The 25923-nt window shown below is 41.6% G+C and overlaps 1 protein-coding gene across 1 annotated transcript in view; it reads right to left on the bottom strand.

Annotated features, from left to right (window-relative positions):
- The window catches only part of CELF4 (CUGBP Elav-like family member 4), a 1317354-nt gene that overhangs the window by 1082693 nt on the left and 208738 nt on the right, over positions 1 to 25923 (bottom strand). The window contains exon 2 of the mRNA XM_078674731.1: positions 16967 to 17049. Coding sequence (XP_078530857.1) covers positions 16967 to 17049 — 83 coding nt within the window. The remainder of the gene's footprint in view (positions 1 to 16966; positions 17050 to 25923) is intronic.

Consider the following 25923-nt stretch of genomic DNA (forward strand, 5'->3'; position numbering starts at 1 on the left):
TTTCCTATGTAGGTAACACTTCTAACAGTGCTACAGGGCCTTTAGAATTCATTATTTACCATGTAATACAATTGCATGGTAAATAACGAATTGTTGTGTACATGAACATCTGTGCATGTACACCTGTGCCATGTGGCACACGGACATGCCCTAAGGGCATGTCTGTGTGCCACATGGCGCACAAGCCAGTTACAGGGGTGCAACAGGGTGCAAAGAGACACCCTGTCCCCCTTGTAAATTCTGTATTTTTACCGATTCGGTAATTACCGAATCGGTAACTGCCATTGAATCCTATGGGCTTCAAGGCCCATAGGAATCAATGGCAAATACCGATTCTGTAACGGTAAATACCGAATAATACCGATTCGGTATTTGTTACCGATTTTCTACTTACATTTGAATTACCGATTCATGAATACCGAATCGGTAAAATTCGGTATTTATGAATCGGAATTCACATTTACCTACATCTAGGCCCTGGCATTTTATCCCAGCCTACAATAGTGTGGACTGATGGAAAAAGGTATCCACCCTGCTTTGGGCCCAGCCCACTGGCATTACCCGTTGTTTCTTCTGAGACCGAACAAGTCACCTCACATACTCACTTACTCCGCTGACACGCAACTGATACTGTCCCTCTCCGGCAAAACACCCAGAAACAGCTTCAAATTGGTAATGATCGACGTGGCCACCTGGAGGAAGTCCAGCTGCCTCTAGCTCAACATGGACAAGACCGAAGCAGTGATCTTTGGAAATGATGCTTTGCCTCGGGACTCCATCCAGTGGCCTACAAACATCGGACCCACCCAGGCAAGCCAGCACTCGAGTAAGATACCGCAGGATTATCATCAACCGCACTTCACAAAATTCTGTTTTACCGTGCGGTCACAGGGTAAAATCCCAGTGGGTGCGCTCAGCTTTTCATGCTTCCAAGAACAATAAAATGGGTGACTTTGAGTTGGGTAACAATCAGTAGCGGCTCCTCGAGGGAGTGCTGCAGGGCGGTGGGGCAGGGCAGGTCGGAGGTAGTAAACTCCAGAATGCAGCCGCCGAACGGAGGTGAGTAAATAAATAAATAAATAAAAAAATTACATTGCGCGCGCTGCATCGCCATTTGCCATTTGGCGCAATGTAATTTGTTTCATTTATTTATTGATTTACTTACCTCCGTTCAGCCGTATGCTGAGTTTACTACCCAATACCCTGCCCTCCCCCGCCCCGCCGCACTCCCTCGAGAAGCCGCTACTGGTAACAATAACCACCTGTTTTTCATCACCAAGGGGCCCCAATGAGAGAACCTGTACTCCACATGTATATGTTTTATTATGCTATAATCATAGTGACCCCAACATAATCAACAAGTCTTTTCTCAATCCTTCTTTCAATCTCCAAGTGTCACCTTAACTGTCTCTTCCAGACTCTGTGCTCTCGCTCATTTTCCATAAAGCCTCCGAAAAGAAATCAGATCATCATTAAAAGTTTTAATCTTCTGGTTTGAGGCTAAAGTTTTCCCTTCTCCTGCTCCCGCTCTGTGAAATCTCTGCCAGTCGTGGTGACGGTATTGTTAACAACTCTATATCCCCCTAAATCAAAATATACATAATGCTATTTTCCAGTAAACCTTTCGTACACAGAGGGCTCTCAGATCCCAAAACACTTCTGAAGCTAAAAGTATTCTATAGCCACCAGCTTAGCTGAAATGCATTATTAAATATATTGACATTTGAAACCGACACTGGGTTCTATCGCTTCTCTTTGTATGTGTTTACAATCTGCGGATGGCTTTCTAATCCCCCTGCTCTCTGCTGTGTTTGCCGCTCTCTTTCGGGGCTCTGCTTTGGATGCAGTACAGAATTAGCAAGTCAGAACATGGAACGGGCTAGCTGTGTGCCAAGGTATTCTCGACGATGAGAGGCCTGGCTGAGACCCCCTCGGAAGCAAAAGTATTTAAAAAAAAATCTAATATTACATTATAGCCCACTGTCACGGGCTATATCGATTATTAGAGGCCCTCTACCAGAGTTATATAATGAGGCAGAGGGCATTTAATGACTGGTATATCCCGAGGCAATCCTATTAAAACATTCAGCTCACAGATGGTAGTGTGATTTAAATTAAAAGGAGAGAAATGGAAAGATAAGCATTAGAATGTTGGAACAGAAGGTCTATACCATCAAAAAAAAAGGCCCTCGGACACTCTATGGTGAAAATGTAACTTACAACTTTCTGATATTATAGTATATCATGTAGCCCACTAACGAGGGTATACTAATTGTTAAAGGCCCTGTACCCGAGGTATAGGTCTGTTCTGAGCCATAAGTAAGCGTATGGCAAGGGAGAGAATCTTTGACCCAAGCCCAAGGCAGAAGTACTAGCATGCTATTATAACATTGCACCCACTGAGGTTAGAATGTTCTGAAATAAAATGGGAGAAACAGGAAAGTAAACATCAGAATTTTGGAGCAGAAGGCCAATACCAGCTATTATTGGCCCTGAGTCCCTGGACTGACTTCAATTGAGCTTGCAGTATTTTAATATACCCTTAGAGCACGCCTAAGAAGGCTGAAAAAGCCATTAAAGGCCCAGTGCAGTGTTAAATGACAAAGCTGAAGGTGAACAAACATTAGAATGTTGGAGCAGAAGGCCAGAACCAGCTGTTTTTGTCCCTGGGCCACATCATTGTCCTCAATGGAGCTCGCAGAATTTGAATGTCCTATTTTATCTAGTAGCTCACTCAGAATATGGAACTGGACCTCTTGTTAACACTGAGAATTCTCTAGAACTCTGTTTATGGATTCAGAACTAAAAGATCCAGGCAAATATTGGCTACGTACTGCGTACGTCAATGGGTACCTTAGCGAGTGCGCTGTCTAAAGTATTTTGTGTTCTGCGTCTCCTATTAACACAAAATACTTCGGACAGCGCACTCATTAAGGTACCCGCATTGGGGGTCCAACGCAGGAGGAGTTTTGATATATCGACTACACCACAATATTAACTTTTGACAGAGAGCGAAGGAATCGTTTAAAGCAGTAGAACAGGGATTGCTAATGAATGTTGAAACAATTTACAACATAAGACCAGCTGGGACAGAAGTAGAACCGGCGGAGAGGAGGTTGGCATAAAAGATGTAAGCATGACAGCCCTGAAGAAGTCGGAGCGTCCATCCCTAACGACGAAACACGTGTTGGCTGGGCATTTTGGATAAAAGAACAAAAGATCAATAACTACACGGACTACTCTTGTTTTTTGTGCTATGCTTACTGATGAATAACTAAAATCGGAATTGATAGGAGGGTGTGCATAGGCTTGTCATAAAATATTCTAGGAGTGACTTTGTCACAAGTGCAGGCGTGGCCGGCACAGGTAATAGTAGTGGGGTGGGGGAATGGACACTATGCACACACGGGAAACATCCTTTACAAGGCAACTTTTATCACGCAGTGCCTTTACGACGCAACTTTTACAACGCAAACCATTACAACGCATTGCGCTGGGGGGCGCTCTAGGATAGGGAATACGTTTAATTTACTATCCAACACCTTCCCTAGTGTCCACGGGGACTGGAGTTGGAAAAGTAAATTAAACTATTCACTATCCAGCACCCCAAAGCGCTATGCGTTGTAAAGGTTTGCGTTGTAAAAACCGCGTTGTAAAGGCATGCGTGGTAAAAGCATGCATTGTAATGTCATACATCTGCACACACACATTGTGCAGCCACTCTAGTGGAAAGAATGTAGCCTCATATTTTCCTACCTTTTAGTCCTGCAAGTTTAAAAAAATATATATGTATGCTACTTTTAGCCAACACGTGTTTCATCGTATTGCGGGAGATGCAAATCACCCGCAATACGACGAAATACGTGTTGGCTAAAAGAAGGTCACCAGGAGAGAGAATAAAACTTCATACTGAAGAAAAGAAATCTTGTGTTCTTTATCAATTTTTTTTACTTTAGCATACTGTTATTATTCTACATAAGCGTGTGCTTTATATATGAATTGTTCTACTTATCAATCTCAGGATTGAGTCAGGTGGGGTAGGGTGTTTCTCCACCACCATTGGATGCACCACAGGTGAAAACCACGTTGTCAAATACTCATGTAACTCATGTATGCGCACTCGACACCTCCTAAACACCTATCTCTGCCAGTGAATCCTTTAGGCTTGTGTTGATGTCTGAAATACATTTCTGTCTATTTCTAATTTGCAAGAATACTCCTGGGAAACTGTGACATTTCCAGGTTCCTTTGAACAGTTGTAGAATTCCATTAAACATTTAAAGTTCCTCACCTGTGAAATTATTGTCTAGTGTTTAAAGTTAGCAGGTATACATTTAGGAACTGTAAATACTTAGCTAAAGTATATTTGCACTTAAGCTTGGTTTCTGTTTCTTTCCACAGGTAAATTATTTTACCCTTGGAGAAAGACCACCACTGCACTCAAATTATGAGGGTATTGCATCTCTATTCTCATCCTGAATTCCTGAATGGGGATTTACTCCTGCCCTTAACAAGAGTAAATCATCAACTGTACACATGGTAGGACCAAGCTGTGCAAAAGGGTTGTATGATGGAACCCTGCATGCATTTACACCACATGCCTTTATAACACAGTCACTTCCCCAACTGCGGCATCACCACATGTTACTTTACCATGCAAGTCATCACAATGACTTGCTTTAGGGAGCACTGGTCATTGGAATACTATAAATTACCATTCCAACTCCAGTCTACGCAACAATAGGGAATGTGTTGGACTTAAAAATCCAACACCAGTCCAACAGGACACCCCCCACAGCAAGTTGTTGTAACGACTGGCAGGTTAAAGTAGTGCATGGTAACATCGCAGTCAGGGTAGTGGCTGCGTTGAAAAGGCTGGTCGTTTTTGTGACCGTGAGGTAAAGGAGGTTTCCTGTGCAAAAGTTAATGAATACCCAAAAACGTACAACTCCATGTCAATTGTGAGTAAACTTACTCAAAGGTAAATTTTCTCCATATTTCTACAATTTCACATGTGAGCAAATCATATTGCTCACATTCGGTGAATGCAAACATGAATGTATGCACAGGAATAACAAGCCACTGGAGCACCTATAATCATCTTAGGTGAGCACATGTCTTTGCCCGTGCCAAGACCACCTGTATCATTTGAACATGCGGCATGCCCTCTCACTCAAATTTCACTCAAGATATCCCAAAATGCATTTCACTAAATGTACACAAACATTTGTGTAATTTTCCTAAACATTTATCAAATGTTTGGTGAAAAAGAATTATGCAATTTCACACACCTCTAGTAACAACACAAGTTAGGAGCTGTGTGCAGCAGCTCCTAACTTAGTGGTACAGTTACTTGGCCCATACCTCACAATGTCTTACAGGTGCAATCAACCCTGTTAGTGTTTAACCACCATTGATGTCCCTGACTTATAGACCACTGCCCACAAAATGCTACTGCACATGTTTGTCCCAGTCAGAAGGATTAGCAGAGATGATGGTGAACAGCCTTAATTATAGGTGTGGAAAGGGGAAGGTGCCCGCGCGGCCCGCCCCTGATTTCCCTGGTGCCTGCCTGCTTGGTAATAACCCTTCCCTAATCTGGCATTCCCCTTTGTGAAATCAGCACCACGGACAGCGGTATTGATTGCTTCTGAGAACCCATCACAGCTGCTCACTTAAATTACCTTTGATATGTGACCTTTAATGTAATTACTACAGCATCAAAGAATTTCTATAAATTATTAAACGACCTGTGCACTTCATCATCGGCGCGCTCAACAGCACGAAAATAAACACAAGCTTTAAACACAAGCTTGGGTCTGGAATCTGGCCCTAGGATTTCACAATGGCATGTTGAGTTTGTGCGTTATTTGAGAGCGTGCCATTAGTTTAAAGTTAGATTATGTTGCAATGTTTCCAAATTATCGTGCATCTTCTGCTAGTAGTTGTTTCTTAGGAGCGACTTGTTCATGAATTTCCAGGAGTAAGACATTCTTACTCACCGAATGAAGCTTTGTGAATCACCGGCAAGGAGTACATGACAGCTAAGTCTAGAGTAAGACCCAACTACTCGAAAAACGGTTTTGATGGAACCAAGTCTAGAAATTCAGGTGCAACTCACAACATTAACCATCTTTAGAAGTCAGGTTCCTCAAATTAAACTGCAGCCCCTGAAATTATGCATAGACAATTGAAATGATAGAATGGCGAATAATGTTTGTACACTCATTGGTGCATTGTTTTGCCAGTTCATACGATTCATACGACCTCCTATTCTGCAGCCTCTCTAAATACATTGACCAATAAGTCTGGACTTTCTCTCCTCCAGTCTCAAAGTCTAGACTTGTCTTCTACGACCATTCTGTGACAACGTATCCCTTAGACCTGAGCTGGCCATCTCTCATATCGGCCTGAGTGAAATGTTATTACACTGGCATAATTAGCATAATTTGTATGCGTTCACATTACTCTTGTTGCTCAAAATTCATGAAAATATGCTATTATGCCACATCATATAATTACGTTCTGTTTGTTGAAAAACTTTACTGTGAATAAACCACTCACAATAAACATTTGTCATTAACACGTGGGAACCATAGCGTGATCAATTTGTGTTCACTTTGCTTTTGTTTTTTTTAGTTTTAAATGCATCCAAAGTGGAAACAAGGAAACGTGTTGTGCTAAAATGCAGCGGCAAAAGCTAGTTTTGCATTTTGTGTAATTTTGCAAGATTATTCTAAGGGCAGTGACAATGTACTCAATGCTCCCCTCCCCCCCTTCAGACTCATATATTACCTCTGTGTTCTGGACTATTCCAGGGGCAGTGATAATGTACTCCTGAGCCATCCCCTGCAGTCACATATATTCCCCCTGTGTTCCAGAACTATTCCAAGGCCAGTGAAGTCTTACTCCTGAGTCTTCCACTTCTTATATTACTTCCAAGTTCTAGAAGTATTACAATGTTTTACTCCAGAGACTCTCCTTTCAGTCTCATATATTACTCCTATGGGTTGTGATGCTTTCCTTGCTCTCTCCAGTCTTAAATTTACCGGGAGGAGGGGCTCCTCTGTTATGGCGGATGAGCGTCGTCCCACTGTTGAAACGAGCAGATCAAAACATGCAAAATGAAATGATAATAAAGCTATTAATAAAACTGCTTTATTATCATTTTGTTTTACTTGTGGGAGCCAAAGCCGCAGCTCAGTCTTGAGGACGGGGCCATCAGCAGCAGGAGGAGCGGTGAGCACAGGGCACCAAGTGCACATGTGGCTTTGGCCGTCCGTCTTAGGACTGCCAAACCCACATGCGCACTTGGATATCTCCGGGCTGTTGCTTGGAGATATCAGCAGGGCTCTGCCCAGGCTCCCAGTCCCTGCTGGGGCATGAAAGCCAGCCCCCTCCACCCAATCCCGACGCTTCTCTCATCCTCGGGAATACTAGCATGAGAGCAGCATCTGGATTGGTTCAGGGGATTCTGTGTGCATCAGGATTCGGGAGCTGAAGAGCGCGGCGAGGTGGCAGGTAAGTTGTATCTGTTTTTTTGCCCCCGCACCTCCCCACCTCTTTTCCTTGCTAGCGGCCGCCCCAGGTATTAATCTCCATGTTCTAGAACTGTTCCGAGAGCTGGCAAGTTTTAGCCTCTTGTTTTCCTTTTGTGCTCTAGAACTAATTGCAACGGTGGTGGTGCTTCACTTCCGAACCTCCCCCTCCAGCCTCATACATTACCCTTGTGTTCTAGAACTAATGCCGGGAAAGCGATTACTTCCAACCCTCCTCTGCTATCTCATGCGGTACCTCGATGTTCAAAGGCAGTGAGGTTTTGCTCTGCAACCTCCACTCCAGCCTCATTTATTACCTCTGTGTTCTAGAACTATTTCCAGGAAAGCGGTGATTTACTCTGATCCCCCCCCTCCACCCATGGAATCCTGTCCCAATACTTTACCCCTGTTTTTGAGAACTATTTTTTATTTATTTTTTGCAGTTTTACATAGCACGAACTAGACCCGAAGGTATCACAGCACTTCACCTGAGCACCAGTTGCATTACAAATTGTCACAGGGACATTAGGGGCCTCATTTATGAGGCCTTGCGTCAGTATTGCGCTTCCGATGCGTCACTTTTTGTGACGCATTGGCGGTGTAAAACATGCCTTCTGTTGCGCACTATTTACAAAGTGACGCATCTAAGCAGATGCGTCACTTTGTAAACCCCTGCGCTACAGTATACCTGCGTCAGGTATGATGTATGCGGGGGGCGTTCCCCCGCAAAAAGCCTTGTAGAAGTGACGCAGTGAAATCTATGACATTTTACTGCGTCCCTTCTAGGACGCCGTTGCGTCAAAATCTTACGCCTGCCTCACAGCAGGGGTAAGTCTGACGCAGTCCCTTTCACATGGGGCTTGCCCCATGTGAAAGGACGCATTGCTAGAGTTGCGTCACTTTTGTGACACACTCCAGCAATGCGTCACTTTTGCGCCATACAGATACATCAGAAATACTGACGTATCTGTAACTCCATGCGACATGATGCGTCATACAGTAACTATGACGCATCAGGTATGTCGCAAGGAGTGCACACTGAGAAGTGACGCATCGCTGCTTTCACGCAGCGATGCGACATTTCTCATAAATGAGGCCCTAAGTGATTTGCCCAGAATCACAGGATGCTTGAGCCTCCCACCAGGCTCGAACCTGGCTCCCCACCTTCAAAGTCGGCCGCTCTGGCCGTTAAGCCACATCCTCTGATTCTCATTCCAATGGCAGAGCATTTTTTCTCCTAAAGTTTCGTAATTCGACACGGTAAACTCTGGTAAGTCATTGGACATTGTCTAGTTTGCATACATGCCAACCCTCCCGATTCAGGCGTGAGACTACCGATTTGAAGGCTAGTCTCCCGCCTCCCGATTCCTGCAAGCAAAAACCCGATTCCTCGGGGTTTGTTGACAGGGCTTTTGTGTTAAGTGCTAATTTTTCCAGCAATAGTCAAAGTGGCCATGCAGGGGCTCTCGATGGGGTGAAAAAACAACAAAGGGTCATTAACAAGGCAATAGTCTTTTGAAGACCTGTGAAGTGGGGGGGGGGGGGGCGTGTGTGTGCACAGGAAGCTGTTTTCGGCTGGGGTGTCACACAGGGGCGGGGGGGGACAACACTTGCATCACCCTCTCAGCCTGCCATTGCGCTCCATGCTTGTAAAAGGTAAGAAAAAAACGTACATTTGTGTTTCAAATGTCCAATCCTGCAGCAGCACACTTCCAAAGCCCATACACGCCAGTAACCCGATTTGAAGCCCCATTCTCCCGATTTTTAAAAAAAAATCTCCCTCTTTGCTCTTCTGAAATGTTGGCATGTATGAGTTTGTTATGTTTCATCAGGCGCCATTCGCACTATTCCGCCATCTTGTGGATGCCGGAGAGCGCATGGCCGCACCTGCTTCAGCGCGGGCCGGGCCGCTCGTCCATCGGGCCTCGGCCGCTGTTTCATGGCAGGTGAGAGAGCCTGTTTTATGAGACTTGCCTGAACCTTTGCAAAGGAAGACTTGAACCGGTGACCTGAGAAATGTGTTTTTTGGTGCCTCCGGGTGATGAAGTGCGCCTGATAGCGCGGCTGCGTGTTATCAGGCCCAGTTCGAAGCGCCATAAATAATACCGCCTCCTCGCGCAGGAGCGGTGAAGCCGGATCCCCAGGCGGTCATTTTTTAAGCGCCACGTGTTGGGTTCCTTAAATAAGGCCGGGTGACATCATTGCGAGTTCAAACAAAAGAGGCCGGGTTGCGAATCTCTCATCAGTGTTACAGCAAACAGCTGACCTGAGAGGCAAAATAGTTGAAATATGGAATGCCTTCCCGTGGTGCACTTCGCCGTCCGTCACAGCCAACTCTTGTCTCGATGGTACCTCAGAGGGGATTGCTGGGCATCAGGGTCAGCAATAAAACATGGCCGCCGAGTGACGTCATGAGTGGCGTCGTCCAGCGAGAGCTGAGGAAGCAAATAATGTGCCCAATAGACATTCTGTGCATGCATGTCTGTGTGTGCATGGCAGCGATAAATGACACCGGGGATACACCCTTGTCAACCCCTGTCAAACGAGCTGATCCAAGGCTCAGGGGTCACAGTTCACTTTTCAAATGTTTCTAACTTCAGCATGCAAAGAGCATAACTGGATTGAAAAACCGTTTTTGGACTCAGACCCTTTATATGTGAGCTTTACTTCCGGGTAATCTTAGTGTGCAATGCCCTTCCCTACGACCAAATCCAACAATAAACCCACCTGAAGTAAACAAACAAAGTTAGAGCCGCACTGTTCTGAGCTCCATCCACCCTAGGAAACACCCAAGAATAACTCTTCCCACCACCCTCAAACTTGCCCCAGGCACCAGCAGATGGACGTGAGAAGACAACAAGTGTGTCTATGACATGATCTGCAGTAGGTGCTCTCTTGAGCACATTCTAGGCACTCGAATTCTACAGGATCCTACATCACCAACAATAAAAAACTAAATGTAGGTGGTAACAATAACCACTTGTCCTTCAAAGCTGCATTTACTATTTACAATCTCAACTTTCATCAAGCATTCGCAGCACACTATCTGATCCTGTTTTAATAGGCCGCTCTAGCTGTCAAATGATCAACCAACTACTGCACGGGACACATCATTTCCATGCAGTGCTTGTGGTTCGTACTTTGCTATTGGCTGATGTTTATGAAAGAAAGCAAAATAGGGACTATTTCACAGATGGGGTACGCTGCCCTGGTCTGTGCCATAGATCCCTCTTAGGGCCTGAATGTGATCTTGACGGAGGGGATACTCTGGCACAACTGTGACGGATATGCCGTCTGCCATATTACAAGTTCCATAGGATATTATGCAACTTGTAATACGGCGAATGGGATATCCGTCATGTTTGTGAAGATGTATCCCACCCGCCAAGATCGTAATTTGGTCCTTAGTTGGGTGTGCCATATGAGGAGGTCGGTGCCCCCTATCACACTGAATACACAGTCCTCAGTGCATCCGCAAGCTCGTGCCTGCCCTCCAAACAGGTTTCAAGCAGGCAGACTGGCTGCCTTTCAAAGGGGGGCAGAGACCCTCTTGCAGGGGAGTACAGACTGCACTCAGCAGCCGGGGATGTCTGAGGATCCATGGGGACTCCTTCCCCCTCTTCCAAGAGTTCTCAGAGCTCGAACTGACTGTGCCCTTAGTCAATGTGGTGTACAGTCAGTGCACCCCGACTTCTCTGTTGCCTCTGATCCTGCATCTGCAGTAACCCGTGAGTGCTGAAGCAAAGTATTTCCTTACTAACATTGAGCCACACCACCATGCAAATGAGGGAATGACTCCTTGAGATTGCGCCAGACGGGATCTGTATCACAGAAGAGGCCAATCAAGCGTCTACAGCAACTTCTGTAATACCAAAGTGCGTCAGCGGCACAAATGGCACTTGCCCTTTGCAGTCCTAGAGCACTTTTGATAATATGACAATAGGTGTGGTAGGTGTGCTATATCCAAAAACACTTCTGAGCACATCTTCTCTAAAATAGTTAGTAGTACAACTGTAAATGACAAATTTACCCATAAATATTGTGCGTCAGAATAATTTATTGAAACAGGTCTAAAATATTTTGGCAATGTATACTTTTGGGATGTAGCTTCCTTGGGTGCTTGTGAGAGAACGCCGAAGAGACAAGAGCTGGCATGTGTCACCTCCATAGCCAATAAAGCACATATCAGTTTTCTCGACTACTTTAATGTCTCCACCGGGCAGGTCAAGTTGTCTAGACCTGCTAAAGAGAGCATGTGAGTTGCTAAATATAAGATTACATCTATGGCCAAACATGGTAAGTGTTCCCAATTCGCTTTTGGTCTGACCATCTAGCCCCTGCCGAATAATTCACTGAGAAGTTTTGTGCATTTGAGCAGTAGCGGCCTGTACAGGTAAGAGCAGTGGGCAGTGGGGCAGGGCTTTGGTAAGGGAAGTCGACAGATGATGGGATAAGTAACGCCAAATAAAGAAATAAATGAAACCACTTACCTTGTTCTCGCCACATCGCCGATTTAGCAATGCGGTGAGTGCAAATTAAGTGGTTTAATACATTTTTTTATTTAATGTTACTAATTCCATTGTCTTTCATCTTCCCTGACACCCCCGACCGGCCAAGCCCTGGGCCGCTGCTCTTACCTGTGCTGGCCGCCACTGCTTTTGAGGATTTTTTCCTGTGATAATGACTATAGCAAGGGTAAAAAATATAGTTTAACTGAGACACAGTTAAGTTGTTCAAGTACTTTACTGAAAGAGTGTGCTAGCATCACTAAATAGCTACGTGTCTATAGATATTATATTTATCAGAGGGGAGACAGCCTTTACAATGAAACTATTGCAACGCATACCATTACATCGCATGTCGTTGCAACGCAGAAGGTGTGCAGCGGTGGGTAGAAGGTGTTGGATTTAACTCCAACACCTTCCCTACTTTTGCACACACTGAAGTTGGAATGGAAATGTATATATTCCAACTTGCAGTGTCCCCGACAGAAAGTCGGAGTAAAAGTTTGCTTTGCAAAGGCATGCGATGTAATGGCATGCATTGTAACATCACCTATTCTTATCAGAGTTGGTGCTAGCTTGCAGTTACATTTTGCATAGAAATTTTTTTTTTTCAAAAAAGGTTAAAACCTTCCAGTATAATTTCATGAGTGCTATCTATAAAATAATTAAATAGATAAATAAACACTTTTTTTGGATTGCCTAAAACTTTTGGCCCACTCAACAGTACCATGGTGAAACGTCACACAATAAAGAACATAGGTGTTGCCCCAAATCTAAATGTAAAATAGTGTTTGAGTGTTCAAAGTGAGGTATTCATTTGGGAGAATGTGGGTTTGGGGGGATGAATCATCGTTTTGATTCACATTCCTGAAAGTTTGTGAGAAGTGAGAATTCAAAAGCTGCTGCAGACGTTGATATTATTCACGGATCTCAAAATCACTGTCACTCTAACTCTTGAAATGTTGTTGTTTAGAAATGTATCTTGTCTTTTTTGAAAAGCAACCAAAATATGGATCAAACATTTGATGCCTGTTACCCGTTCTGTTTGTGCACCAAGAGACTGAGGTGTGAATCGGAACAGGCCACCTGATTGCCCACCATGAGCTGATCGCTTGTCCTCTGGCAATCATCATGAGGTCTGTATCCCATACTAAGATCAGCAAGACTCATTTTGAAATAAAAATATGTGGTTCAAAGACATCAAAATAAATAAGGTCCTTTTAGCTCAGATGAGGTCAGTACATCTGGAGCTGCTTTAATGCATCGTCAGCCACCCTGTTAAACAAAGAGGAGCTTATTTACAAACCAGGTACGTCATTTTTTCCCATGTTAAAAGTGTGCACCGGCGGCGCAAGGGGCTTGTAAATAAGCCCCAGAGTGCTGTAATTACTCTTTGAGGTCTTTAACCCCTTGCATGCTGATGACGGCCCCATCCGTAATGCACTACGGCGCTTGTGTGCTGATGACGGCTGGGGGCCGTCATAAACCCACCCACTCGCGATTTTGCCGCACAGGCGCAGAATCGCAGCAGCATGCAAGGGGTTAAACCCATTTGAGGTCCAAAGACAGAAATTAGAAAAACAGTGGTGGCAAGGTTTCTGGGCAAAGGGCACAGCAATTGGCCTTGCCTTGGCATCATTTATAGCAGGAAGATTAAGTAAAGGGCAAGGCCAAAGACCATATCCTGGAGATGGCCATGGGTCTTGCATGTTCGTCCAGCAGTCATGAGCAATTGACACAGGACCAAGGCGGTACCTAAATCCACAGGCCATGGTCATTGAGACTATGGATATGCAAAGTAGGCACCAGATATTTTTAGAGGTCCTGCCCTAATCTGGCCACACAGCATCATAGACCGTAAACAAGGGGATCATTAAAACACCTCTGGAAAATCTTTGCTGAATAGAAGTCATAATTCGCATCACAGCAATCTATTTTGTAAAAAAAAAAAAAAACGACAAACTCCCAGGAAAAAGTTCAATTGAAAATGTGTTATGGTTATGAGCCACAACCTTACACAAAGTGACACAGATGACATCAGAACGAATCTCATTAATAGTATCACAGACACCATAACACGTCATCAACACTCATCTGTAGGTGTGATATTACATTATCGTCCACCGAACCAACGTTTGCAAAAATCAATTTTCAAAACCCGTTTTATAGTGCCATATTTTCCTTAACATCTTAGACAAGTTTTACATCGCAGTATATAGCCAACATATATAATGTAAAATGTAAATGTACAATGTATGTAATATAATAAAAAGGGATACACGAGAAATAATAACTGTTGGCACTGTGTAGTTATGGTTCAGCCACACTTTCAATTGAAATGTATTTTTTTGATTTGCCTATGGACGGATTTACATTAAATTTGGAAATCACTTGGCGTAGTCAGCTAAGGGCATGCATGCCAATTTTCATACACGCCTGTGCAGGAGAAAAAAATTAAAGGGGGTACGGAGTTGTATTTTTTCACTTTTGCTCCCACAGGAAATGTGCTTCTTTCTACGACCAAATCCGCTGACTAGATTGACATTAGTTTTATATAAATCCGTTTTGGGGCCTTATCATGGTGGGCTTTTCTGTTTCAGTGCAGAGCCAAGTGTCTTTTTTTTATGTGCCCTGCAGGGTGGAAAGTGAATTAATGTAATCCAATATTTCTCTTAGTTAGTGTTTTATTTTCAGATAGTATCCCTCGGAAACAGTGAGCAAGGCCTGCCTCTGTCTGTTTCTGAGCTGTGCTGTATAAAAATAGAGCAGTATCACAGAGAAATATCGGGTTAATTGAATTGACTTTACAAAGTACAGTTGCATTAAACTGCAACTTCACTTTGAGCTGTGCCAGAAAACCCCATCATGATGTGGAACCTGTAGTTTTTGAGATATAATTGTTTTAATAAGTTGCTGAGCTGGCTTTATAGGGTTAACTCTGTGTTAATCAAGATTGATTGGCAGATCTGATCTCCAGATATCTGCAAATTCAAAATAAAATAAAATATAGGACTCTGATTAGGTGATTTTTCATCATTTGTCCCCTTCAGATCTGTGGTGCCAAAGTTCAACTGTGGCTCGAGGGCCCTGGCTGATTGGCCGCAAGAGAACACATTCTCTTTCAGTCACCATTTCAGGACACAAGGCACACATTTTCAAAGCTCGTATAAGGTGCCATGTGAGCACATCCTGACCCCAAAGCCAAAGTGGGAGGACCCTCAAAGGGACACCCCATGGTTTAAATGATTAAAAATGTACAAATAAAATAAATTGCAAGGGCTGTAAATTTGCAGTACCTTTTTTTATGTGGCAGTACCTTGAGACATAAAATGGTGCCCAGGGCTTATGGTACACCGCGGACACCCGCACCATTGTAGGTGGCAAGATATCAGAAGTACCTTGACAGGGCAAGCTTCATGCCAGAATGTCACAGAGCCAGGGCAAGCTTCACCAACTCTTGACTCACCATTTAGGGATTATTAGTCATGGCCTTGGAATTGTTGATGGCTTCGGGCTTGCGGAATCCTGATAAGAGATGCATGCATCAGAGAAGCCTGCCCTAAGTTTGCATTTACTGGCCATGAAGCTGGCCCTGGGTTTGTGGTACCATGCCAAAGTCTGCAAAGCTAAATAAATAAAAAAATAACAAGTTCTGGCTCAATGCTAAGCTCTGTCCTCAGTAGGAGCTGGCTGTCAGTGGGAGGTGCTAGGACTGTCATTTGGCCAAACCCTGCTAGGAACTGCTGAACGCTCTGCAGTAGAGGGGTTGGAATTTGTGTGCCACAAAAACCCATAAAATTCACTGAAGAAAATACAGTTAGAAAATGAGTTTCGGTTCTGGCTCAAACGTGGAAAATTTCTGAAACTTGCCAATTACGGTAAGCGGTGCACACAGGGCATGCCATAACTTACATTGCCTGCCACTCAGAAAACAAAAATACAACACTTTCTTTGCAAAATGGCATGGGAAAAATAACGGACTACCAAGAGTGAAAAGTGGTGGGTGGCATGAGTTATGGCATGGTTTGCATACCATAAATGGCTGAGAAATTTCAGTTCAGTGGTTTTATGAGTTCAAGCCTGAACCATAGCTTATGGGGTCATTACGATGGTGGTCGGTCGAGCGTCTGACCGCCACCGTATCAGGAGTGGGACTGGCCAAAGAGTAGCCACTGGTCCCATCCACCAGATTAGGATGTGACCGCCTTGTAGGCGGTCAAAAACATCCCCTTTTTAATTGCGGCTCATGCAGCAGCCAGAATATTGCCATTTTTAAACATCCATGCACCATGTGCCATGCACCATGTGGTGCCTAGCACACTGTGCATAGTTGTTTGGGGGGGGCACCACATGTGCTCCCTTGGCCCCATAGCGGAGTCCCGCTGGGGCCCCCAATGTCCCTTTCCATGGAACTCAATACCTAAAGGCTAATGCCTTCAATGGGGAAGGGAGGAAATGAGTTTCAGATAAAGGGAAGGTATGAAATTGGGATCAACAATTAAATGTTCCCTAGTGCAACTTTGCTAAGGGCACATAACCATCAAAAATTGAACCAAAGATGCAGCAAATACTGATCACATACACAAACCAACAAACCATTCATCCTCAAATGGTCTTTGCCTGGAAAACAAGGAACCCACAACAGAAAACATTGTAATACTGTACTTTATGTGTGTTAAGAGTGGCGAAGTGGCAGGCCAGTGCAAAACATGCTTTTAGTGCCAAAGACCTAACAGGGGCTGACAAAATTATCTTTCTCTCTGCAGCAAAACATATTGCAGAATCTGCCAGAAAGTCCAAGCAATAAAAATAAGTCTGAGAATATTGGTCAACAGAAGTCACATCTGTGGATAATGTGGCAAAAGTGTTGCATCACATGAATACCTTGACCATCTCAATTAAAGCCGGCTCAGGCCAACTCACCCCTGGCAGCGTCTTCTGTTCGTGCAGCGCGCTCTGGGCCTTGAGTGCGGATTCTCGTTCGCAGTACGTGAGGAAGGCGCAGCCTGCCAAAGAAAACAGTGAAAACATTAACAAATGTGCAAGATTAAAATGCATGTCATTGACTGCAATCAACACCTTCTTTGTTGCAGAGAAAAGCCACTTTCTTGATTTCCATCTAACCCTGGTTCACTTCTTGACTTCAACTATCTTCTAAAGAACTTGCAATTTTCTTCTTAATTTTACTACCCTATGGTTAAACTCTCATAGTATTTTTTGTGAAGAGTTGTGTTTTGCTCCTCTCTTAGATGTGAATCATCCCTACGTTTCCAGGTCTGAATCATTAAGAAAATATTGTGAGTTGCTCTGTCGTCTTCCAAATCTATTAGTAAACAAAGAAATGCCACTACAGTTTCCCACTTATAAACTTCCTTTAAAAAAAGTCACCTTGACCTGAACAAACGTGACTACCTGTTTATTTCATACTCAATTTTTTATTTTAAAGATTCGTTGATTCATAGTCAAAAAATTGAACACACAATTTCATAGTAATTGTCACAAATTATACTGTACACAAATATATACATAACAATCTATTCCCCAAAAATGTACAGGTTTTGACCTGCTTTGTGTGACCTACAGAGTGACCTTAAATCACTTAAAACGTTTTTTGAGTTTTCTAATAATAGTGTATTTCATGCACCATAGGTCCGATATGATTTTGGCTATAACAAGAAATTGTGTTTGAATATGTATATACATTGTTTTTGTAGGATGATTGTGTGATTGAAAAGAATTGTCGAATGTTTTTTGAATGAGTGTGTGTTTTTTTGGATTGTACCAAAGTATTTCTTGTACATTTTTGGGGGATGGGTTGTTATGTATATATTTGTGAACAGTATATTTTGTGACAATTACTATGAAATTGTGTGTTCAATTTTTTTACTATGAATCAATATCTTTATGATAAAAAAATTGAGTATGAAATAAACAGGTAGTCACGTTTGTTCAGGTCAAGGTGACATTTTTGAAAGGAAGTTTATAAGTGGGAAACTGTAGTGGCATTTTTTTGTTTACTAGTTGTTTGGGTCTCTGCCCTACTGTTCTTGAGCCCAAACCCTTGTTGTTTTGCATCACGTCTTCCAAATGTAGGCTTGACTTGCTTATGAATTTCCAAAAGTAAGGCTGACCAACTCATGGAAAAAAGCTTTGTGAATTATTTTTGGACATACATATGTCATGTAGGAAACATATATTGAAAGATGAAGAATAAACTCAAATCCTTTACTTTATCACGTTAATCTTTTCCATTTTTCTTTTTTTTCTACTCTTCACTCCTTCACCATTCCCCTCCTCTAGGTTTAGAATTGTTCTATAATTATACAGACCTAATGCTTAAGTCTATGAGTTCTTGATATTTTCTGTTTTGTTATTCATATGTCTTCAAAAACCATGTTATTACTGTTATTAAAACTAACAAAAAATAAAATGTTTTTGTAAATTTTAAATGAAAATAATTCACCACAGAATAAACAATTTAATGGATTTAAAAGTAAGCCTGAATTTTAGCTAAACTTTGTTTTCAAGCTGAAAATAGTAAGCATGCTGCAACTTAAGGAGTAGACTTACAATGGGGAAATTAAGCCGCAATGTATACATTGTTATAGAGTTGGAAAGTGTGTATTGGCTTAAAGAGAGCTTTATTTATTATTTATTTATTTAGCGATTTATAGAGCGCCTGGTGACCCGGAGGCATCCCCGCGCTGTAGCGCGGGGATGCCTCCTTACGGAGCTTTACGGGTAAGTACACATATAAATAAATGAAATGAATTTTGTTGCGTGTACTGCATCCCCAAATGCAATGCAGTGCGTGCAACGAAATTCATTTTATTTATTTATATGTTTACTTATCTGTAAAGCTCTGTAGTCCATAGATTACTACCCCCCACCCTCCCCCTCCCCAGGTCACCGCCCGGCAGGTACTCCCACTACCGACCGCGGTTGTTCACACTTATTAAGGTAGTTAAGCCTGACTGCTCTGTTCCAAACTACCAGAGGGTGAGCGCAGGATTTTTTTTTTGTGCATCTGACTTACCCTGACTAGGATTGTGCCACCTGCTTGGACAGGGTGTATACTCTGCCAACCAGAAACCTTAATTGCTATCATTTAATACTAATGTAAATCATTTACATAGTCAGAGGTTATCTTGAAAAGGTGGCCGTAGAGCCAGTGCTCCAGGGTTTACACCATAATCATACAATACCTGGAGGTTTTGTGAAATGAACTACAGTACAACCATCTTTTCGCAGACTCTGCAACACGCCATCTACAACATGTGCTTCTTCTGCCAAAGGAAACATGTTTCCTCCCTTTCTGCGAGTGAAGGTAAGATTGGAAATTGCTGCAGGAGGAACTTGCAGCTGACAAATCAAATCCGGCTCTCTTGTAATGCCAGCGCTAAATCAGGGACTGGTAGGTCTCTGCGGAGCGCGTGAAGCTGCTCCGTTGCAGACCTTGACTAGTTGATGCAGTCCTAATTAGAGGCATCATAGTGCATTGTTAGAGTGATAAACTAGATGGTATAAAGCTCCCATAATGGCTGCAATTTCTCCTCTGCTATTGTGATTGCTGGGCCGACGGGAGGGCGCAATGTATTTCCTGCAATGCATTTTACATGTGGCCTATAATTCAGGAGTGGGAGAGTCATTGGGACCTGGGGTGCATTCAATTGTAAGTGTGGCAGCGGCAGCTTCCCCCAGAGCTCCATCAAAGGGAGGCTGAGTTTAACAAACTGAAAAGCAGATTGAATTACTGATCAGGCTGTCACAGGTTATTGTGGGGCCATGGATTACTTACATAATTGGATTTAAAATGAAATGGTAGATTTTTGATAAAATATGATTTACTGTTGCAAGGACTATAACATTTATGCTTTTCGTGCGGTATATTTCCTTGAATATTCAGTTTTTAATTTCGATCTGCCCAAAATATAGACAAAATATTGACTTCCAAAATGTAATGAATCTAATTAGAAAAAGGCAATAGATTTACTAATGTGGAGTTAAAATAGGAAAACTGTGCTACTTTCCCGTGTAAACGTACCTTCACAATATGGTGGCAATAAATATTTAGGCTACAATATTTTTCTTCCTGATATTCTGCCATACAACCTCTAGCCCCAAAACTGGCATGTTCCATTCTGTTTGTGGTGACACTTTTTTATGTGTATTTGTTGTGTATCATTCATTGGGCCACATAAGCATGCATGTGTTGCTACTTCAAGTAGTGTTGGGTTGCCTTTGGTTTAAAATCCAAACTTGATTTCAGTGAGATAATAGCAGTGAATCTGAAACCCATACACTGGTTATATTGTTTAATGCAGAACAAGAGAGACAAGGCATACACAACCACACATTTGGTCCACATATCAAAGATGTCTGAATTAATCTACTCATTACAGGCCTGTAATGACCTAGGCGTAGGCAACTATAGATATCCATCTCTGTAGTACTTAGATATTGTGCATAGCACTGGGTAGGCCAGTTCACCAGCTGCACCTTCAAATATGCTTATGTTGTTTCATCTATCACTTATTTTCTGTGCAATACAATTTTCCCATGTGCAGAACAATCTATGCATGTATTTGTGCCTCTGCAATATTCTAAGTTGGTCTTAATTGCTGGTAAAAAGAAGATACACATGTTTGAAGTTCCATTTGAGAATCTACAGGGGTGAGATTATCAATGATCAGTTCTTTTCTTGATGTGTTATAGATCAATAAATTACAAACAGGTTTTAAACAACATCTTGCTCTGAACTTAGGGATAGTTTCCTATTCACAAATGTCTAAAAACAAAGATCATTTATCACTCTGTGGAGATGGTATCTTGTACTGCATTCCCAATATGACAGTGACTAAGTGGTTACACATTGATGATTTTCTGAATGGGGCAATTGAATGTTCATAATCTTTATTCAGTATTGAGAAAGAAATCAACAAAAATACATATTTCTTAATGAGAAGAGATTATAAGAAATAGAATACAGGTTTTGGATAATAAAGGAAGATTTTGGACATTTGCCATAAACATTTATTTTATGTCTATGACATTTCATTATTTTCCTGCTCTTTTAGACAGAGATGAATTGCTCATCAGTTTGTGGCAGGAAAAAGGAATGACTGCCTGCAACAAGTTGGTAGTTTTGCTCAATATCTGGCTTTTAGCTTGGAGAATATTCAGTCTTTATTTGTTTCTTGGTGAACATTCAATGTTCAGCTTCATTTCAACAAATGTATTGAGGTATGCAAAAGATATGGACATGAAGAATGATTTTTGCTGCCTGTACTATCCACTTATTTTCCACCTTCGGATATGCCATTTAGAATGAGTCAATTAGAAATTTCCAGAATATTATCTGTAATATTAATTTTCTAAAAAGTTCAATACTTTAAAATATTATGTTTCTTTGATAGTGAAAGTGTTTATTTCTAGGTCATTTTATGAAGTGTAATTAGGCCTTATAGTAAGCTCGCACATAAGATAGTACTTATGCTGCATATTTTCCCTGCTAACCTATCACAGCGCTACTTTAAATTATTTTAGCTTTAGTGAAAGTTCAGTGTAATGTCTCCACAATAAGCGCCTTAGGTATCTTTACTGAAGAATACTGTTGAAGTGTTTGTAATATGTTAAGTGTATCCCCAATGTTTTTTTAAGTTGTTAACACTGGGACAAACACCAGCTTGCCCAACATATTTATCAGGAAATCACTGCCTCCTATGTGCAGATGATCTCGTTATACTTGATCAAACGCAGCTCGGCTCCAAAGGAAATTAAATGTTTTTAGAGAATACTGTGAGGCAAAGTTTTTAGTTGTAAATATGGACAGAATGAAGATATTATGCTTTGGGAAAAGAGATAAAACATTTTAGTTGTTTTTTAGGACAAATGAAACTGGAGATTGTAAAGGAATATAGATACTTGGGTCTCTGGTTTGACAGTGCCCTAAAATGGTATTCCCACCTAGAAGTCCAAAAAGTCTTTTGATCAATTGGTGGGCTAATAAAATTCAACAAGGAATATGGAGGCATGTCTCATAGACCAATGCTAAAGGCATATGAAGTAACGACCCCCCGCAAGTATTGTATGGGGGGTAGTTCTTTACCTAAGTGGTAAATGCGGGTGGGAACGGGAAGAAGGGAAGACCCTCAAAACTTTACTGTCTTTACCAAGCTTTGCAATGATCCAGGCTATTAGAATGGAGACAGGAATAATAGCTTGGAGCATTCAGATCCAAATGTCTCTGATAAGATTTTGGAAATGCCAGGTTCCAGAGGGAGTGCAGAAGGTCTCACAATGGTGCAGAGAGGGAATTCGACTCAGCATCCTAAAATGGGCCAAGGAAGCGAGAAAGAAACTCCTGACTATAGGCAAAGGCAAGAGCTTAAAGGTAAAACTAATACAGCATTCATTTGATGTAGAATTTACTAAGTCTTCACTCAGGCTTCAAGGTCAGGAACAGTCAAGGAAGCAGTATCTGGAATGCCTGAGTATGAAAAAATCAGTACAAGGTATAAGAAATTCTTGGGTAAATGAAGCTTGGTACCCGTACATGGACACCCTGTCTAATTATGGGCTTAGGTGTGAAATTTTAAGAGTACGTATTGGTATTAACACCTTGGATGCGGTCGGAATTCCGGGCCGGTGCTGGACATTCCGATCATGGGCGTGGTCATGACGGCTCCCGGCAGTCATCAGCGCACGCCCACCGTGACGCATGACGACCGGGAGCCGTCATCAGCACCGAAGGGGTTAAACCATGGCTGATGGAGGGAAAAACAAATGCTGAAATGATATATCCTGATGGAATATGTAAATGTGGACTTGGAACTAGAAATGATATTTTGCACATATTGGTTGATTGCTCTGTGGTTTTAGCCTTGAGGAAATTGTTTTTACGTCCAATTATTTTAAAATATGGAATAAGATCATGAGCCCAAGCAATAGCCTTACTTACAGAAATGTCAAATCTTGATATTGCTATTGCATTGGGAATTTACATGAAAGGCATAAAAAGCTTCGTAAGGGATAAACTGAAGGGAGGTTAGCGATTTTATTCCTCTTTTTAAGCTTCCCTCACCCTTTTACTCAAAATATTTTAGACTAATGTATACAATATGGAATTGTTCTGTGCTAAAACGTTGCTGATATTGTGGAAAGGATGTGGACACCGAACCTTTAAATATGTGTGCTAGTGGTAATGAAACTCTAATGGATTTTATTGTTATTTATTTATTCAGACTAATGTATACAATATTGAATTGTTTTGTGTTAAAATGCTGCTCCTATTGTGGAAAGGATGTGGACACTGTACCTTTTAATATGTGTATTATTGGTAATGTAGATCTAATGAATTTTACTGTTATTTATTTATTCCATGTGTGCTGCCTTGCGCAGCACACATGGAAAAAGCTAAATGCCATTGTATGTTTATGTACAGGAAGGTGGCCCTTCCTGTACATAAACAAACCTTTTTAAAAAATGCCATTTTGTAACTTCCATGTGTGCTGCATGTAGCAGCACACATGAAAGTTACAAAATGGGATTTTAGGATTATTTATGTGCAGGAAGGGACACCTTACTATACATAACTAATCCTCCCCTGCACGCAGACACCCTTGCACTCTGGTGCAAGGGTGCCTGCGTTGGCGCTAAGTTGTTAAACTTAGCGCCATCGCAGGGGGAAACGCAAGGCTTCACCCCATTCTTGTAAATATGGTGCAGCCTTGCGTTTCCGAAGTGGCTGGGCTTGTCGTTTAACCCAGGAGGCTAACAGCATGCTCCACCACTTCATTGTACATATTCCCCTAAGATTTTCTATTTGGGTGTTATCACAAAAACCGTCATGTAATATGAGCAATCCAGTAATCAGGTGATCTTCAATATCAGCCTATCTGCAGCAATTTTGCAGCAAATGCTCTGATTCAAAGAAAAGAAAGTCAGATCTGGATCAGAACAATAACAGAGGAAAGAGCATAGTACATAACAGTGCTTCATGGCTCTTATCTCCAAGATTCTGAAATCTTACACCGATCTGTCTGATCACTCTGCATTGGTGCTGCATGTGTCAAAACTGGAGTAAAACACATCCGTTTCCCCATTTGATGAGATATTACTAGTGAGGAGTTGCAATTCCCTGATTCTTTTTGTTAAACTCAAAATATCCTATTTTTAACAAAAACAGAGGCATATCACAGACACTACTTATCCTGGCCTCTAGCAAATTAAAAAACAAGATTTAAAAATACTATTGTATATGTAGAGCATAAAATGCTTGAAGGATGAGGACATCCTTTCAATCCAAATATTAAAGCATTTAGGCTTTTCACTACAATACATTACATGTATCTAAAAAACGTTTAAAAAAGTACAAACACATTCCTACAACAAAATTTTTGGTTATATATTATAACTCTATACAGCTGCCCAGAGAGTGCCAGTTTGGTACAACAAAAAAGTCGACATTTAGGGATAGATAGGCTCAAGGATAGCTACTGTCAGCCCTTTGATTATTAATTATCTCTTAAAATAGAGATGTTATGCCACAAATGGCTATCCTTGTTTACTCTACTTTTCTCAAATGCCTATCTTCACGTCCAAAAGCAAAGAAAGAGAAAGTGCACTAAACCAGAGGTGCTGTCATTCCCTCATTTATTTCCATTGACTTTTACTACCTACTGGTACCAGTGACACTCAATAGAAATAAACAACATACTTTTTAGTATTACAAAATATACAATAATATGCACACATATTTACAAGTGTAAATTTCAAAAGAGGATATGTGGTTATAAATTGTAATTCAAATTTACTTGTATAGAACCAGTCCCAAATAGCAAGGGTTAACCTCACCATTAAGATTTCAGGAGCTACTTAAATCTCCAGACATTTAAATAGAAATGTAAGTTTCCGAATCACCACCACTATTAAACAAGTAATGACCACCAGAGGACAGTGATATAAATGCCTCCACGAAGGATTATGTATTCTTATAGCAGAATGTGAGTCTGGAATTATAGCTTGATAACTACAAATTACTTTGTAGTCTTTCTTCTGCTGATAAATCCAGTATTTGGAATTGAACATCAGACTCACTGCAGAAGTTTACGGTTCCTAATCATCAATATGTACTGTTTTGACAACCTAACATAAAAGTCTATTGAGTTACTCTAATATCTAAGCAATATATTTCCCTTCTTGTGAGAGACACATTTACTTTTCACAAATGTACTACTTTATGCTTTCTATCCTCTTATTGTAAGCTTTCAGTGATTATATTGATTGTTTAACAGTGACATATTAAAGAGAAAAGAGCAAATGTCAGGATTTGCTCTGAAATATTTCTAACATTCCACGTGAGCAGACTGATTCCTTTGAGAAGAATGGAAGACCTTTGAATCATTCACATGAGGCAACAGAGTTACACATCTAAAAATTAGCAGTTTGTGTGAAGGAGTATTTCTTGTGAGTTGAAACTGAGGTGTCAGATCAAAATCAACTTCCTCAAAATCACAGTTGATAACCCGTATGGGTGAGCCAGTTAGCAGTGCATACTATAGTAAGAAGACCACGATCACTTTAAAACAATAGTTACAATTTATATGTATTGAAAAATCTATTGAGGAGTTTGCTTTTACCTTCTCCATAAAGTAGTAAAAGCATGGCATGTCACTAGAATGGATAAAATTCCATCTAACTTCTATGAGGCATTCAACCACCTTTTGTAGCAGTTATTTACAGGAAATTGCATGTGTTTTGTGAGGAAGAGGCTGCCAAGAGGGACATTTGTCAGTTAGAAGTCTATATTTGACCCACATTCAGGGATGGGGATCTCTCCTAACATCATGTGTCCAAAAACAGAATTTCCAACTTCGAAC

Source organism: Lissotriton helveticus, chromosome 2_1, assembly GCF_964261635.1.
Source record: "Lissotriton helveticus chromosome 2_1, aLisHel1.1, whole genome shotgun sequence".
NCBI lineage: Eukaryota > Metazoa > Chordata > Amphibia > Caudata > Salamandridae > Lissotriton > Lissotriton helveticus.